This window comes from Lagopus muta, chromosome 3 (genome assembly GCF_023343835.1).
Source record: "Lagopus muta isolate bLagMut1 chromosome 3, bLagMut1 primary, whole genome shotgun sequence".
In the NCBI taxonomy this organism is placed as follows: domain Eukaryota; kingdom Metazoa; phylum Chordata; class Aves; order Galliformes; family Phasianidae; genus Lagopus; species Lagopus muta.
The window spans coordinates 2,602,197-2,618,137 of NC_064435.1; the positions used below are offsets into that span (position 1 = coordinate 2,602,197).

General features: G+C 42.7%; 1 protein-coding gene across 2 annotated transcripts in view; it reads right to left on the bottom strand.

Moving 5' to 3' along the window:
• Positions 1 to 15,941, bottom strand: part of ADGRB1 (adhesion G protein-coupled receptor B1) — a 277,331-nt gene that overhangs the window by 123,322 nt on the left and 138,068 nt on the right. For both annotated transcript variants that reach the window (XM_048938834.1, XM_048938835.1), the window contains exons 8-14: positions 13,761 to 13,925; positions 9,894 to 9,995; positions 8,145 to 8,251; positions 7,070 to 7,264; positions 5,951 to 6,019; positions 1,418 to 1,526; positions 558 to 701 (exon numbers count right to left, since the gene is read on the bottom strand). In XM_048938834.1, the coding sequence (XP_048794791.1) occupies positions 558 to 701; positions 1,418 to 1,526; positions 5,951 to 6,019; positions 7,070 to 7,264; positions 8,145 to 8,251; positions 9,894 to 9,995; positions 13,761 to 13,925 (891 nt within the window). The remainder of the gene's footprint in view (positions 1 to 557; positions 702 to 1,417; positions 1,527 to 5,950; positions 6,020 to 7,069; positions 7,265 to 8,144; positions 8,252 to 9,893; positions 9,996 to 13,760; positions 13,926 to 15,941) is intronic.

Below are 15,941 nucleotides of genomic sequence, written 5' to 3' on the forward strand. Positions count from 1 at the left end.
AGGACATAACAACATTGTTTGCCTGCATGGCTGTCGCCCTGCCACAGCTACATTTCTTATTCTGGTTAACTATACTTATAAGGCACCAACAGAGACCACTATGGGTGTCTACCCCTATTAAAAACCCAGAATATTCATAGGGCACATTTCAATTCCCAACCTTCCTTGCAGAGAGAGAATTGGAGACTAAGCTCAGTGCCTACATGCACCAAGAACAGAGCAACTCAGAAAACACAGAGATGTTTTCACATTATTGCAGGTTCAAAAGCCTTAGAAGAAGCCTTAGAAGCAATCATCAAGATAGTGTTGCCCTGAGTTTCTGTGCTGACTCTTTCTGTTTTTTAAACATGATGATGATCTTGCCCAAGGAGTTCAGATTTGACCCTTGGTCTGACCACATCTAAAAGCCTTCTTTGCACTCATCTCACTATGGTGAACTTCTGTGAGCCAATCCAGCTCAGCTGGAAGGAGAATTTGAAGACAGCCAAATGGAAGGAACCTCTGTTAGAAAGTGAATATGATATTTTCTTCTAGGGAGTTCTGACTGTGCTGCTTACCTGTCAGCCCCGAAGACAGGATGCTCTTGGAGACAGTGACCTTGTCTTCTGAATTCTTGGCCCAGTCCACCATGCCTCTCCAGCCTTTCATGGGGAAGGTGATGTCAGTTGCTGCGTTAGCTGGCAGCTTGTGAATGCCAAGGACTAGAGAGAAATAGCAAATAAAACCAGTGAGCAAGACTGGCCTCAATAAATTCACACAAATTGAAAAACCCGCTAGAGTCAATAGCGGAAAATCAGACAGCAAAGCCTGCCTGCCTGCACTAAACCTGGAAGAGATGAGATACTTCTACTCCAGGAGTGGCCAGAAGCAGATGCTTAGGGAATTATAAGAAAGAGCAAAGCAAGACTTCTCTTGTCTTGTCCTTCCAGTTTCTAGCAGTCAGCAGGACTTTCTCAGCTTGTGGTTACATCCAGACAATGAACTTTAATAGCCACCGATGGAACTCTCCTTTGTGCAGTTTCCTAATCCCATCATGAGCCAATCTGTACTTTTTGGCTTCTGCAGCATCCTCTGGCAACAAGTTCCATGCTGTGATTGTGCATACAGCATAAATCAAATACTGCCTGCTGTTTGTTTGCTGTCTGATCACTTCATTGGCTGCTGTGCAGCTCTTGTGCTAAAAAACAAAAGGAACTAGCTTAATTCTTCCCAGTCTGTCATCTGTTCTCCGTTCATGGTTCTATAGACATCTCACAAACTATTTTGTGCCCATCTTTTCATCAGGCTCAAGTCCTAGATTATTTGGAGAAAAGCTACTCCATGGTTATGATCATCCCACATCCAAGATTCTGCATACTGCACTGCAATTACAGGTTCCTGGGGTCTCTACCCAACATGGGAGTGCAAATCAACTCACCCAGATTGTCTGTCACTTGGTAGGAATCCCGGAAATCCTTCATGCGAAAGCCGATGACATCAATGAAATCCTCTACAAGCCTGAACAACTCCTTGGCATTTGGCCCTATCTGCAGAGAGAAGGACAATACTTAGTGGCACAGCTAATAAAAAATGCAGCTAAGGGAGCCTGGAAAAACAAAGGGGTAAGAAATAGTAATTCATAAAATTGAGGCTGGAGGGCAGTGTCTCAAAGCAAAGCAAAGAAAAATATCTGGGAATCTCTGGAACAGAAAATAATCTACCTCCTTTCCTTCAGGATTCTTTCTACTATTAACCACTTGATCCAAGCAGATAAGTTATTGCTAATGCTTGCTATGGCCCACCCCTTGCAGTTAATGCAAGAAGAGCAACATACCAGGACAGACTCTTAGCAGTCATGATTAAATGTAACTACGTGGTCTTTCCAAGTCCTTTGGCTGGAGTACCTGGCCCAGCCTAGCAATACACAAGCCATTGACAATGCAATTGCCCATCCAGAGGCATCATGACAGAAAGTGAAGAAGTGGTCCATGTTGAAACTCTGCCCTATGTCAAATTTTGAGAGCTTTTTCCAAGCCTTAGGTTTCCCTGTCCCTCAAGTACTGCAACACTTGGCCTGAGAAACTAACAATTTCTTCTGACTGTGTATATATATCTATATTTCCTACCAAGAGTGAGTCCACAAGACTTTGCCTCTATTAGAATGGTTGATCTTGCTAACAACCCCGTGAAAGCAAACACACCAAACCAAAAACTCCAGCCTACTTTAAGGATAAGGGTAGGTTTCTAGCAGGCTGGTTTCAGGTTTGGTTCCAGGAGGGATGTTTGGGAGAATGTTTCTCACACGTAGACAGCAAAGAAGAAGCACAACTGCATCTTAGGAGATAAGCAGGAAACAAAATTGAAGGAAGGGCTCACTGCTTCTTCCTCTTGGAGCATCTCAGGGAACTTTGGATGTCTATTTGATGAGACACTAGAAAAGAGGCATGCAGCAAGCTGGTGAGTGCAGAGATCTATTCTGTCTTCCATTCTTATTCCCTGTTGAATTTCCAAGGGTTGTTCTTTGGTCTGAGTCTTCCTCTGAATCAAAGATCAGCATGCCATGGTGCACTTCAAAGAAATCCAGACTTAAATTCTCATGGAGGGAGGGAAGAGCACTCTCAAAGGCAGGAATCCAGCCCCTAAACATTATTCTTGAGATGAATCATGCTGTGTTCAGTGACACATGCTTTGACCACCCTAGAAGAAAAACCTTTTAAACTACTTAACAACCTTTAAATTACTTTAAAAACTTCTAAACTACTTAAAATACAGTTAGACTAGATGATCTTTGAGCTTTTTTTCAACCACAAAGACTCTATGATTCTACTTCAGCTAAGTCCAGTACCTGAAGCACTTGAAGCCTTGAATTCTCATCTGCCTATGAACAGAAGAGGAAGAACAGTGCTGTAGGAGTTGTTTGTATATTTAATACAGTCATTTGTAACTCTATCTGGTACTTGATCACAGTTTGCTGAACCAGATCCCTGACACGGGCATCTCACCCAGTTGTCAACCTGAGTCAGAAACTACCTAAAGAGGAGACTAAATCCCAGCAATGCAAAGGGCTAATTTTGGAGGAAAAAATTGGTCCAGCAAACACACACTTAGCAATGAACTCCAGGATCTAATGTCAAATCCCAGGCACCAGATCACATAATTCTACGCAGAAAGCATCATCATCCCTTCTTATGCTTTCCCATTCTGATTGCAGGATCTCACTCTCCAAATAACCAAGTTGATTTTTGCCCAGACAGTGTTGGATTTTCTCTCTTTTTTTCTTTCTTTCCCTGATATCTCCCATATGATAAAGATATTGGCAATAATTCTTATTTGCCTGTATTTTACTGGGCATGCAAAAGGCTGTCAAACAATAACTGGTTTTGCAGTGACTGATTTCATAAAAGGTAACCCACATGAAATGAACTGTGCTTACTACCTGTCTTTTACTCAAGCACAATTGCTTGCAGGGGTTTAGCAAACATGATGTGAGGTCAAAGAAAAGCAGTCCAACTCCTTACATCTCTTCATTTCCTTTTCCATCACTATCACTTTTTTTTTTTTCCCTGGGGTTGTTGATCTTTGAGGACAAGCAGGACAGGAGGAGACCAGGATGGCAGCAGAAGGAAGGCTGTATGGCCAAGGAGGAAAGGGGTGGCCATGCATGACACTCTGTCTGTCTATCCAAAAGAATATTGGTGAGACTAAAATTGTATCAAGATCAGATCAAAAAGTCCTGCCAGTACAGCAGGTGTGCACAGAAGGAGAAAAAACCAAGGAGACTATTTTTAACAGTGTATTTTTATATTCCATTACAGATTGAAAACACAATGTCACATTAACCCCAAGCTACACTGGCCATTGTCTTTCAGGTTTCTATAATAAAACGGCTAATGTAACCTCACCAAAAGCATGATAGCCCTTCTCTATATGAATGCCTTTCTGGTTTATTTTCTTTTATATCTTTTCCCCCCATCTTCCACATGGGGGGAGGGGGGGGGGCCAAGATGGAACATGAGACCATAATGATGTTGGGTTTATTTCTAATTTCTCGTTTTAAAGGAAATGATTGACCTTGTGAAATACGAGGCATTGGTTTGCTCCCTAAGCTTTGAATGAGAAGAACAGAGACTGCTGAAATCTTTGCCATCCAGTGCCTGAAGATTTCTGAGGCCATTTTCGGTCTTAAAGTCATGGTGTTGTGCTGTCATCACTAATTCCACTAAAATAAATGCCAGGCAAATATTTTCTTCATGGCAATTTAGAGCATCATAGTTCCACTCCTTGCACAGGTTGATGTAATGGTGAGGGCAGGCTGGGCTGTATCTATAGGTACAAAGAACAGATTGCACAGGGAAAGCTGATGGGAACAAATTGCCAGAGAGTGAAACCTGCAGCTGTTTTTATGGAGATCAGCAGGATTTCCCTGTTGTCATGACAACTCAGTAGACTCCTCTGCACTGTTCTCAAATATGTACACACACCTGTGGTCTTGAAATTGGTCCCTTATCTTGCCTGGAGTCAGACTATGCCATCCCCTTCCAAAGGCAATGAGAAAAAAACAGATCTCAGGGAGAAAGGAGGGAAGGATAGATCCACAAGGCTGCTCAGCTCTTGGTCGAGGTCCTGTTGCTTGAAGAAACCATAGAGCACCTGAGTACTCCTGTTTCAAGTTCTGAACTACCAACGAGTGTGCACATTTAGTGAACACTCCTTCCCAGAGGACTTCCCTGGTTGGACTGAAGGTTGGCTTTTTTGTGTGCATGTTAAACAATTTTTTCTTGTTTATTTAGTATTTTCAATTTGTTTAGCATTGTCTCTCTGATGACTTTCACAGCAACAAGAGATGGTTAAAAAGGGGCTGCCATGTTCTGATCCACACCAATGGGTACTTTCCATAAGACTGATCACTCATAAAGGCTCTCATGTTCCTTGTCCAGGTTATTTTTTATGCTGTGACAAAAAAAGAGCTGGTATTTTTGTTCCAAGGAATAATACTGAGAAAAGGACATGGAAGGAATGAGCGTTACTACTGTCCAATTCACCAGAGCTGCTGCTTGTCTGAGGCAGAACCATTTCACTCTTTCCCATTTCATTCTTTTCACTGCATTGAGATGAAGATGTGGAGCAGCTCAAGGGCTCACCAAGGGAATGGGAACGAGACAAGGAGTAGGTCTTACTGAATTAAAGAGTGCAACTATGACAGAAGATACAAAGGACAAATATGACATGGATATACAAACAAACCAGTATGCAAGGGCTTAGTTAGAGAATTATTATGCAGAATCTCAGTATATGAGAGGACAGAAAGTAAAATATAACTGAAGTTTTGCTCATCTCATGCTGGACAGAACCAGAAGCTCAGGCGAGCAGAGCACAACTCTAAGCAAGGAAATCCTGCTTGTCCTGCACCTTTGTAGCCAAGAACTCAAACCCATGTAATCCCATTGCTTTATCTTGGCATGAGGAGAATTATAGCAAGCCAGGAGGGTTATCAACTCCAAATCCAATCTGATCTTTGAGAGCTATCCAAAATTTGGTATCCACCAGCAGCTTTTTTGCTCTTACTCATGCAGAGATTCTGACTTAGGGCTGAGATCCTGTGGGTTACAGAGCTACTCAGCCTGGCACTGAGATCTGAGATCACCCAAACAACCAGTTGCACATATCAGCTGATTTATAATAACTCCTGCAGAGGTGGTCAACTCTGAAGCTGATCAGAGCTGACCATATCCAAGTAGTTTCTCTCTTCCATTATAAAAAATTATCCAAGGAAAGCAGCAGTGATGGGTGGAGATATTTCCTGGTCTGCGGCAACACGAAACAGATTCATGTTGCACAGAATGCAACCAATGTCTTGACCAATGTGTTGGTCAAGAAGAGCCATGTAGACCATTGTAAACACCCCCTTGTCATGGCTTAAGCCTATGAAGAAGGCTTGATTTGTTACACAGAAGGTGCTGAAGGTTCCTACCAGCTGAGCTTCCTCCCACTTGTCCCGGTTTTCCTCCGATAAAATGTTGCTGATGATCTGGACAAAGTTCTGGAGAAAGGAGACAAAAGAGGAAAAAGGGAAGAGTTAGCAAAACATGGCCTTCTCTAGGAAGGGCATGGTGGTACACAAGGAACACATAATAATTATCCAGGAGACCTTTCAAGGTACTGTTCCCAAAGTTTCCCACTGCATTTGGCTGGCTTCTGCCTCCAGAGATGTAAACAGTAGTAAAACTTTTTTCCCAAGTTTTTTCTCTCTCATTCCTGCTAAAGAACAGGACTGGGAATATGTCTTATTTTCAGTGTTGAAGATTTTAAAGAACAGATTAGACATATATCTGTCACAACGTGGGTAAATACCGTTGATCTTGCCTTGCAGAAATCAAGTCCTACCCTATTTCCTACTATTTGGGGGTTGGACTCGATGATCTCTGGAGGTCCCTTCCAACCCCTACAATTCTGTGATTCTGTGATATTTCCATTGCTTTCCAGCATAGGGAAACTTACTATCTTTTTTTTTTTTCAGTGACTTTGAAAGAGAAGCAGAGATGGATCAAGTGGGTGCTAAGCCTTGTAGTACTTTGACCATGAAACACACAATGAGAAGGAAAAAGACAAGATATTTCAAGACCATTGATCTTTTTCTCAAGTTTTGTCACCATTTGCAGATACTGCTGGATCAGTTTAATGTTTCAAGTTGTGTGGTGCTGATCAATCCCAAGTGCATATTTTGTACCACTCCATATGCAACTGCTGAAAGTAAAATCCTAGGGTGAGAAGCCATCAAGACATTCTCCCACATCAACATCCAGCTACCCAATATCACAGGGTCATCTTACATCTAGTCATTAGGCTGTAGTCCTTTCCAGTATACCAATTAGCTTCCAGTGTAAGTGCTATCAGGTTGTAATAGTTCAGAGTGACTTTGAATTTCAAGATCTTATTTTATAGGCCAGGGAGAAACAATCTCAAAGGGAGGGTTTGTTAACAAGCAAAGACACTTCACTTGGGCAGAATATAATCCCGTTGTTCATCAGTATCGAAACAGCTCAGAAAGAGGTAATCAAACCCTGAGCCTTATGCAAGTGGCTCAGCTCACCTGCACATCTCCAGAAGTTGGGCTGTGATAAGCCCTACGGAAGATCTCTGTCATGTTCCTGAGTACATCAATGGTGGACAGCAAGTCTCCGCTGTAGCTGGTCCCATCCTGGGAGATTTCCACAAGGTTCTGGAGCACTTCTGACAGCCCATCTCCCATCAACCCACGCTGAGCTTTGGAAAGATGCTCCCTGGTCTGAGGAACAGAAACACGACAAACACTTTAGTGACAGTGAAAGTCAAGTTAATGAGCTAGGCAAAGGAATTGCTGGGGGAAGGTTTATGACCTTCCTTGTAATTCGGAACACAGATTAGACGAATCTGACAATCTTTGCTGACCTGACAGCCTGTGATATTTTTAAAATGATAGAAGAGCAAAAGTCAATTTTTTCTGCATGCCCACAAAGAAAAGGTTGTGTGTAGGTTCAGAAAAGATTATTCTACTACAGAAATGCTATTCTGCTGCTGACCCAAGGCCAGCTAGCAGAAGATTTTTGCCCTAGAACATGGTTTTTTTAGTAAACTTGAACTATTTTAGCTCAGACTGTAGCTCATCCTGAAAAGGACAGTTTTCATACAGGCAATAGCGTTGTAAGGCAAGCCATAGGAGACTAGCAGAAAAAGGAGAATTCATCACAGCAGTAATTTTAAGTCTAATGAAAATTAAGTGTCTTATTTAGAAGTGTTACAATCACAGTAATTCTCACGGATAATGTGATACCAATGGATATCACAATGGATATTAATGTCCCTGTCCATTGCAGGTGAGTTGGATTAGGTGACCTTTAAGGGTCCCTTCCAACTCAAATGAATCTGTGATTCTGTTACGTGGTGGAGGACATGATAAAACTTGGATTCTAACAAGCTAGGTATTAAAAGCCTCAGAGAGAAAACATTATGGTCCATGGATTGCCCGAGAAATCACAAGACAAAAGCAACTAGACAAAAGCAGAACAGAGCTGTCATCTTCCTTTCACATGGAAATCCTGCTTTCCTTCTTCTTTGTAACTGTGATAGTGTAACAAGCCTCTGAGGAGACCCCAGATGTGTTTAAACCTGCCATCAGTCTGCCTTACCATCATCTGTATGTTCCTGTAATCAATAGAAACACACTTGACGTATGTTGGAGGTTCCCAGTAAGCGATCCCTTCTTCATCTAAAGTGCATCTTCGAAGGATTAGCCCTAGAAGAGGAAAGAAAAGAAGACTGGAGTGGGGACATTTGAAAAGCCAGGCACTCTCACGGAGATCACAATGGACAGGTCGACGCATCTATGCAGGCACAATTACAGACACAAAAGCGATAGGGGCATCTGGAAAGTGATTGAGAGGTTATTTTTATTTCCTCCTCCTGCATTTTCTTACTAAGAGACAGGACAACAAAAGGACATGCAAATGAAAAAGTGTGACTGGGACATGGTTTGTCTGTCATATAGTCTCAGTCATATCGCTTGACTTTTGCGTAGTCTTGTGTGGAGCCAGAAGTTGGACTCAGTAATCCTTACGGGTCCTTTCCAACATAGTATATTCTATGATTTTGTAATTTTAAGGCAAAAGAAAGTTTAATCAGTCCTGCAGGGCAGGCTTCTTCCCGGTTCAAGAAGTCCCACGAGCCTCCCCAGGTGGCAAAGTCTGGTATTTGCAACTGAAGCACTGACTGCTGCTGCCTACACAGTCTCAACAAAAATAAATATCCAACAGCACCATCTTTGCATCTGATGAAAAAAACTGAAAAGCTGCCTGCAGTTCTCCCCCCGGCTTTTCTTTAGCTTCAGTGTACAGTGAGTTTTGCAGTGGTAATCACACGCCATTTCAATGCAGAGGAACACATACCTCAGCGAAGAGAAAGGGGATAGGAATAACCCAGGCAATTGCACTGCCATTTGGAAAGTCTCCGAGGAGCAGGCTTTGCTGGGTGCACAATTCCATTGCTACTGCTAAATGATTCAGTGACCTATGGTACAGCCCTTCTTCTAGGCTAGCATTAGGAATTACACTGACTGTTCCAGGATGCATGAGTCAACGAGAGCTTCAGGGTTTTCTGTGTCCAATGAACTTACTCGTAAAGATTAAAAACTTTATGATCGCTACAGACACTCCTGCCCTATTTTTATTTCCCTGCCTGAGAGTCAGAAACATGCAGCTGGGAACAATCTCCATCAGCAGAACATCTGAGCCTTCTCCCCTGTGTTATTTTCCACTTCTTGGAATATGTGGCCACAACACATAACAACTGAATGCCCAGGTACTATCGTTTCATACCACCATGACTTGACTCTCAACTTGAGTACCTGAAGATTAAGTTCACAGAGTTTCTATGATTTCTAAAAACAGAGGTAAGTATCACTGGGCAACCTGATCTAGTGGATGGCAACCTGCCCATGGCAAGGGATTTGGAAACAGATGATCTCTAAGGTTCCTTCCAACATAGCCATTCTATGATAATCAAAACATGACTGGGCAATCAAATTCAGATTTACTACTTTGTTTTATGGTCAGCAGAGAGAAATATAACACCCAAGTCTAGTCTAGTAGAGCCCACCCTGCTTTTGCAGAATAGGATGGAATTACCACAGGAGCCCTTAATAATGAAGCTGCTTAGCAGTAGGTAACAGCTGGAGGAGAGACCATCTCAAGTTGTCCTGTATGGACCAGAGGTTGTTGGTAAATACTTAGAAATCCACAGACAGTGTACATAGCCTTGAGTAAAGGGCAGAAAGCCCATTTGCTCATCCTCTCTTCTCACAACCAGATTGCCCTTGTCTAGAAGTCAAAGGATTAAAAGTGATCTGAGGGTCTCCAGCCAAGATATGCAGTCATCCTTACCAGTGGCATTGCGAGGACACCGAACAGCTGCAGCATCCCCAGCAGGCGTCTCTTTCCAAACCACAGAGGCAAGACTTTCCTCGTCACAGATCTCATGGGGCTCTGCAAGGAAGGAAAAGCTTCATTGGTAAAGTCTCTTTTCAGGAGGGATGTGGAAAACAGCATGGAAAGGAGAAAAAGGGGAGTATGGTCTGGAAACATGATGATGCTTGGAAGATAGCTGTCACTGTTACACCTTGCTAAAGAATTTTTTTCAAGTGAGAACATCCAGTTTTTGGTGGTGAGCTTCAGGGCTCCACTCTCAATTCTTTCCATCCTTCAGGATCACCATTTTGGTGTTGGATGTGATTAAAATGAGGCTCTGCATAAGAAGGGGTAAGAATGAAGGAAGGAACAAAACGAGGGTGAAAAAAAGCCAGTTGGGAATATCCCCTGGGTGGCCTTCATCTAGGTCCTCTGTCTGCTGCCATCTTACGTGGCCATGACATGAAAAAAACTGAGCACCAATTTGCATCACCAACTCATTTCCAAATGGTGCTGCAGAATCCAGGACTGCAAAAATGTGCAAAGGATGTTTAGAAGTTACAGAAAAAGCTCTTTGGAAGATAAAGTTTTCAGATGCTTCTGCTGAACGATATAGATATTGGCCCTGGAGTCTTTGGGGCCTGAGAAAAATACCATCACAGAAGGAAGGGTTTGTGCTGAGAAACTCATTACTTGCAGCACATAAAATGAAAGGAGCCATGAGTAGGGTGTTAAAGCTATTTATCACTCCTAAGAGTGTGGAAGGGGAAAATTATATTTAATGGTTTTCAATTATAGATTTATTTATTGTGCATTTCAAGCTAACAATAAAGAGAAAGCTGAGAGCATGCCTGCAGCTGGCCAGGAGTGGCAGCTGCAAAGCCAAAGCCAACCAGCCATGAAGCTGGGCAGCTGTCTGCAGAGCTTCCTTCTATGTAGGAAAACACTGCCCATGCCAAGGTCCAGTAGTGCCAGTGGGAGTGTGCAAAGTTGTAGGGTAAATTTATATCTAGTACAACAAAAAACACGTGTCCTGAGTTTTCATGCTGTTCAGAAAGGATCTGTATGTGATAAATCCTGAAGGCATCCTTCTAGAAAGGACTGTCCCATGGATGTGATGACATAGACCATCTTAGGGTTTGTGTTAGCAGTAAAACCTTGGGAATGGAACTACCCAGGGTACCAAACTGCCTATGAAGAAGGCTTAACCTCAAGACTAAAGGGAGTGGCAAGTCCTATTGCTCAGAAGGACTAATGGAGGATCTAAGAAGCTGCCTGCACATCACAGCTCCTGGAGTTAAGCTCCAAGACCATGAGTCTTCAAGCCTCAGTCATATTTTAAATGCAGATTCTTTCCTGGTGCATCCAGTAGATGATGATAATAAACAAGTTACGCTCCCCGTTTGAAAACAGATGTTTTCTCCTCTTTTAAAATTTCCTTTTGAGTAATCACTATTATAATGAAATCCCAGAGGGTAAGCAAAACCCTTGCTGTGCTCTGCACATACACAGAAATAATTCCAATGCCAACAACAGCTCATGACTTCTGTAGATAAGGCAGAACATGGGCAGAAAAATGGTAGCTTTATACCTAAGTTGATGACAAGGAGCTTTGGATAGAGAGATGAAATCTTCCACTCGTGATTAGGTTATGGTTACTCAGAAAGCAGAATGCAACACCCCTGCTTTATGGCCCAGTGCTTTGACCATGGCCACAAATTTCCCACTTCAAAATGTGGTTCGAAAGGAAAATAGGGTGGAAAACTTCTAGCAATCTCAGCTGCAATGTACCAAAGCAAATACTGCCTGTCAAAGAGCGGAGGGAGAGTTTGTTCACATCTGACCTCTCCTTCCTCATCTGACTTGCCAAAGCTTCCCGGTCTCCTCACCCCTGCAGTCTCCCTGGGGGCCACTGAGGGATGCTGTGGATCAGAGATGCTCTTTAGGAGTGCACTGACGGGCACTGTCTTGCCCGTGAGTGCAGAAGCAATTCCCAGGCCAGGAGAGAATCATTTCATCCTTTTATTTATTTATTTTTATTTCTGTTTCATAACTATATATATATATATATATTTTTTAGTAACCTAATTGCACGGGGATATTTTAATAACTAACCCAATTAGGCTTAGCTCTTCTGTTCAAATCAAATCATGCCAGCGCTTCATACTTTCTCGAGAATGAATGGAGTTGGTTTATTTTTAGGCAAAAACCTTTTTTTTTTTTCCCCCCCTCTGCAAATTAACAACTGCAGCAAGACCCTTCTGGTTTTGAACCCTTGCAAGGCTCAGTGCCTCAGACATGCCTTTCCCTTTTGAGCACTGTGCAGGCATCAGCCCCCGTGGACACAGAAGAAAAGATCAGGCTTGTTCTGCCAGGGCCCCAGCTGGCACACACTGAAGCTGAACTAAATCTTCATCACTCTGTAGACACCACCAGACAACCCGGTGCTACTGCTTTCAGTGGCGGAGGAGAGCTTTTGTGGCTCAGTTAGAAGAGACTCTCACACGCCTCTGCTAATTGAGAGGCACAGCTTGTAAGGAGAGGTGATGTCTTTTATTAGAGCGTAGCTGCAAGGAGTGAAAATGCTCTGTTATCTTCTGGCTAAACTTCCCTGCTGAAGTGCTTTTGGCTTTTATCTGTCTTCAGCTGTTTGCAAGCGACTCGGAGGGGTCAGCTGTCCCAAAAACATCACAAATCCATCCCCAGAAGTGTCTGCACTGAGCTGCATCATTTAGTGAGACACCCACTCTTCACACGGACAGCCATGATGCCACCACGAGAATCCCTCCTGTCGCTCACCAAGCTGCTCCAACAATTAATTACCCTCCCGGTCATAAACTGGAGCCAGTTACGATCGATGAAGTCTGCCAGCCAACATCACATAGCCCATTGATTTCTCACCAGCAATTTCACCAGCAGGGAGTTTAACTGAGACTAAGAAGGAGAATAACAATTGTGTGCTGGCCTGTTTTCTGTCTACACACTGCATGTAAGACATGGAATCTTTCCAGCTTGCCTTTTCTTCTGCTTCCTAAGAGGAGGTTGTGGGAAGGTGGGAGTCAGCCTCTTTTCCAAATAACAGCAATAGGACAAGAGGTAGTGGCCTTAAGTTGCACAAAGAGGGATTCAGGTTGGATATTTGGAAAAATTTCTTCTCAGAAGGAGTGGTGAGGTATTGGCACAGGATGCACAGAGAGGTGATGGAGTCACCATCCTTGCAGATGTTCAAGATATGACACTGAGGGACATGGTTTAGGGAGCTTGGTGATGATGGGTTGATGGTTTGATTTGATGATAATGTTTTTTTCCAGCCCACATGATTCTATGATTTCCTTGTCCTCCATTCAGGCTTTCATGTCATTTTTATTAAATGGATTGGCCCCATTGGTGTAGCTAGAGAACAGTGAGACTGAACAAGTGTCTCACAATTCTGGACACATCCACTGTTTTTTTTTGTTTAAATTTCCAGGAGCATGAAGGTCTCCCATAGGCTAGTTTGAAGGTAGGAAACTCTGCATCTGTCCTCCATATTCAACTATTTAGTGAACTCAAGATTCTGATGTTGATTATGGCTCTCAATGTCTCTTTTCCTCTTATGACTCTATGTCAATGGAAAAAAAGGAAAGTCTAAGTCTACACTAGTGAGATTTAACAAGTATTCACTGAAATCATCATGGTTACATTGCGAAAATTATATCCAGCCCTTGATATATCATGTACCTGCATTACAAGCAGGCACAGCTAGATCACAACTCCCTGTTGCATTCAGCTCTCTGACAGCTTTTTCCAAAATCCCTGTCCTCCCCAGTAAAAACAAGACTGTGAAGAGTTTGGGATACATACCAGGACACTTTCTGTCATTGCACTGCCTATACTCTTCCTTGGGACCCTGGCAGGTTTCTCCTCCAAAGAAGGGTCCGTAGCACACACGGTCACGTCTCTGAGTTCCACCTCCACACGTAGTGGTGCAGCTCCCCCACACTCCCCAGGCTTGCCATTTCCCATCCACTGGAGATATAAAAAAGAGAAACAGCTTATAACATCCCAAGCATCATTTTCAATAGAAAAAGGCAAGTTTCCAAGGTAAGCATTGGAACACAGGATGAGTTAAGTAGGTGTGAAGGGAGATCTCCTGCCCCAAATCCTTGTCAGATTCTCAACACACATGAAATCAGTACATTATCTTTCCCACTGCAACAGTCATTCGATAACTGAAGAACATTCTTCTGCTTCTCCTCAATATCTTCATCCCACAACACCAGAACTATCTCTTTCCTGGAGCACCAGTCTTATGAGGAGCAGCTGAGGAAACAGAGACTGTTTATTCTGAAGAAGAGGAGGCTCAGAGGAGACCTCATCACTCTCTAAAACGCCCTGAAAGGAGATTGTAGTGCGGTGGAGGATGGCCTCTTTGCCCAGGTAACAGCAACAGGACAAGAGGTCTTAAGTTTTGACAGGGAAGGTTCAAGTTGTATACTAGGAACAGTTTATTTTCAGAAACATTGGTAATGCTTTGTAACAGGCTACCCAGGGAGGTGGTGGTGTCACTATTTCTGGAGGTTAAATCAAGAAAAGATTAAATGTGGCACCGAGGGACATGATTCAGTGGGTATGATGGGAACTAAATTATCTTAGCAATCTTTTTCAATCTTAATGATTCTATGATTCTTTTCTTGGGCTTCAAGTTGGGACTCTGTCCCATGCAGTCAGCAGAGGTTCAACCTGCTGGATGGCAACATTAGGCTGCCAAACTCCACAGCTTGAGTTTGGTTGGAATGCAAAAAGTATATGTGAAAATAGATTTTCAGAGACACACCTCTGGTCTGTGCTGTGGTTGGGGACCAGCAGAGCCCTCAGGTGATAAACCACAAAGAAACATCAAATAACCCTTCTCCAACGATTTCCATTGCACCATTGTTTCACATGCGTCAGAAAGAGTTTTTGCAAGAGACTCATTTCCTAGTATCTTCTCCAACTATCTTTACACATTCAGTGGAAATGCTACTGCTTTTGCATTAACAATGGCCTTTATCAAAGCACTATAAAAATGTTAATTATCCCTCACAACAAGCCTACAAGGTAGGAAAATGTTCTCTTCTGCATCACAGACACAGAACAACAACTCAGTGTCAGAAATAGAGAACTCTCTTGATTCCTATTTGGGTTTTAATTAGGAATTAATGGGTTATCTCAGGTCAAATAATTCCTTGTGGGAGAGTGGGAAATTTCTCTTTTCCTTCAAACAGAGGAAGAAAATTACTGAAGAAAAAGGCCAGCATCAATCTGTGGTACTTTATTTGGTAACACCATATATAGTGTAAACCATACCTCTCGATGCTTTGATACGTAACTCTGAAATCAGTGTAACAAGGATGCTTAAAAAGGGGGAGGCCCTTTGTGTCCTTAAGAATCTCCACAAGTTACAAAGAAGTGAGCAATCTAAGAAAACATAGTAGAGTCCATATAGGGAAGTCCAGTAATTATGGCCTGATTTCCGGGTGGTTTTGTGACAAGCCAGGAGTTGGAATAATTAATCCTTATAGGTCTTTTTCAACCCCAGTTATTCTATGATAATAGGGTTAAATACTGCTATACTTTCTGCTGCAGATTTTGTTGCTACCACTGGAGATAAGGACTTATTGAGGAAACGGTTATTTGTGGGTGTACTTGTTCTCTTGGAAAGGGGAGGAAGGCTCTCTCCATCTCAGGGGTCCACTCCTTCTCAGTCCTACTGGCTAAGAGAGATGTAGCAACTAAGAGGAGCCAGGAAAAGGGCCAGGCGAAGCATGGCAACACTAATTGGTTCTGTTTAATCTTGAAAGCATTTAGACATCTAAGCCTTATTTTCAAGAAAGAATATTTTTCTCTCCAGTTGACCCAATTAGTTGGAAAGATGTGTTCCCTGTGGGTAATCACTCATCTGTCTGGGGCCTCCTGGGTTTGTCAGCTATGGATTTTGACTTGCATGGTCCATAGGTATGATCCACAGCCTCCTTATTACTGCAAAACTTGTGAAAACAGCGC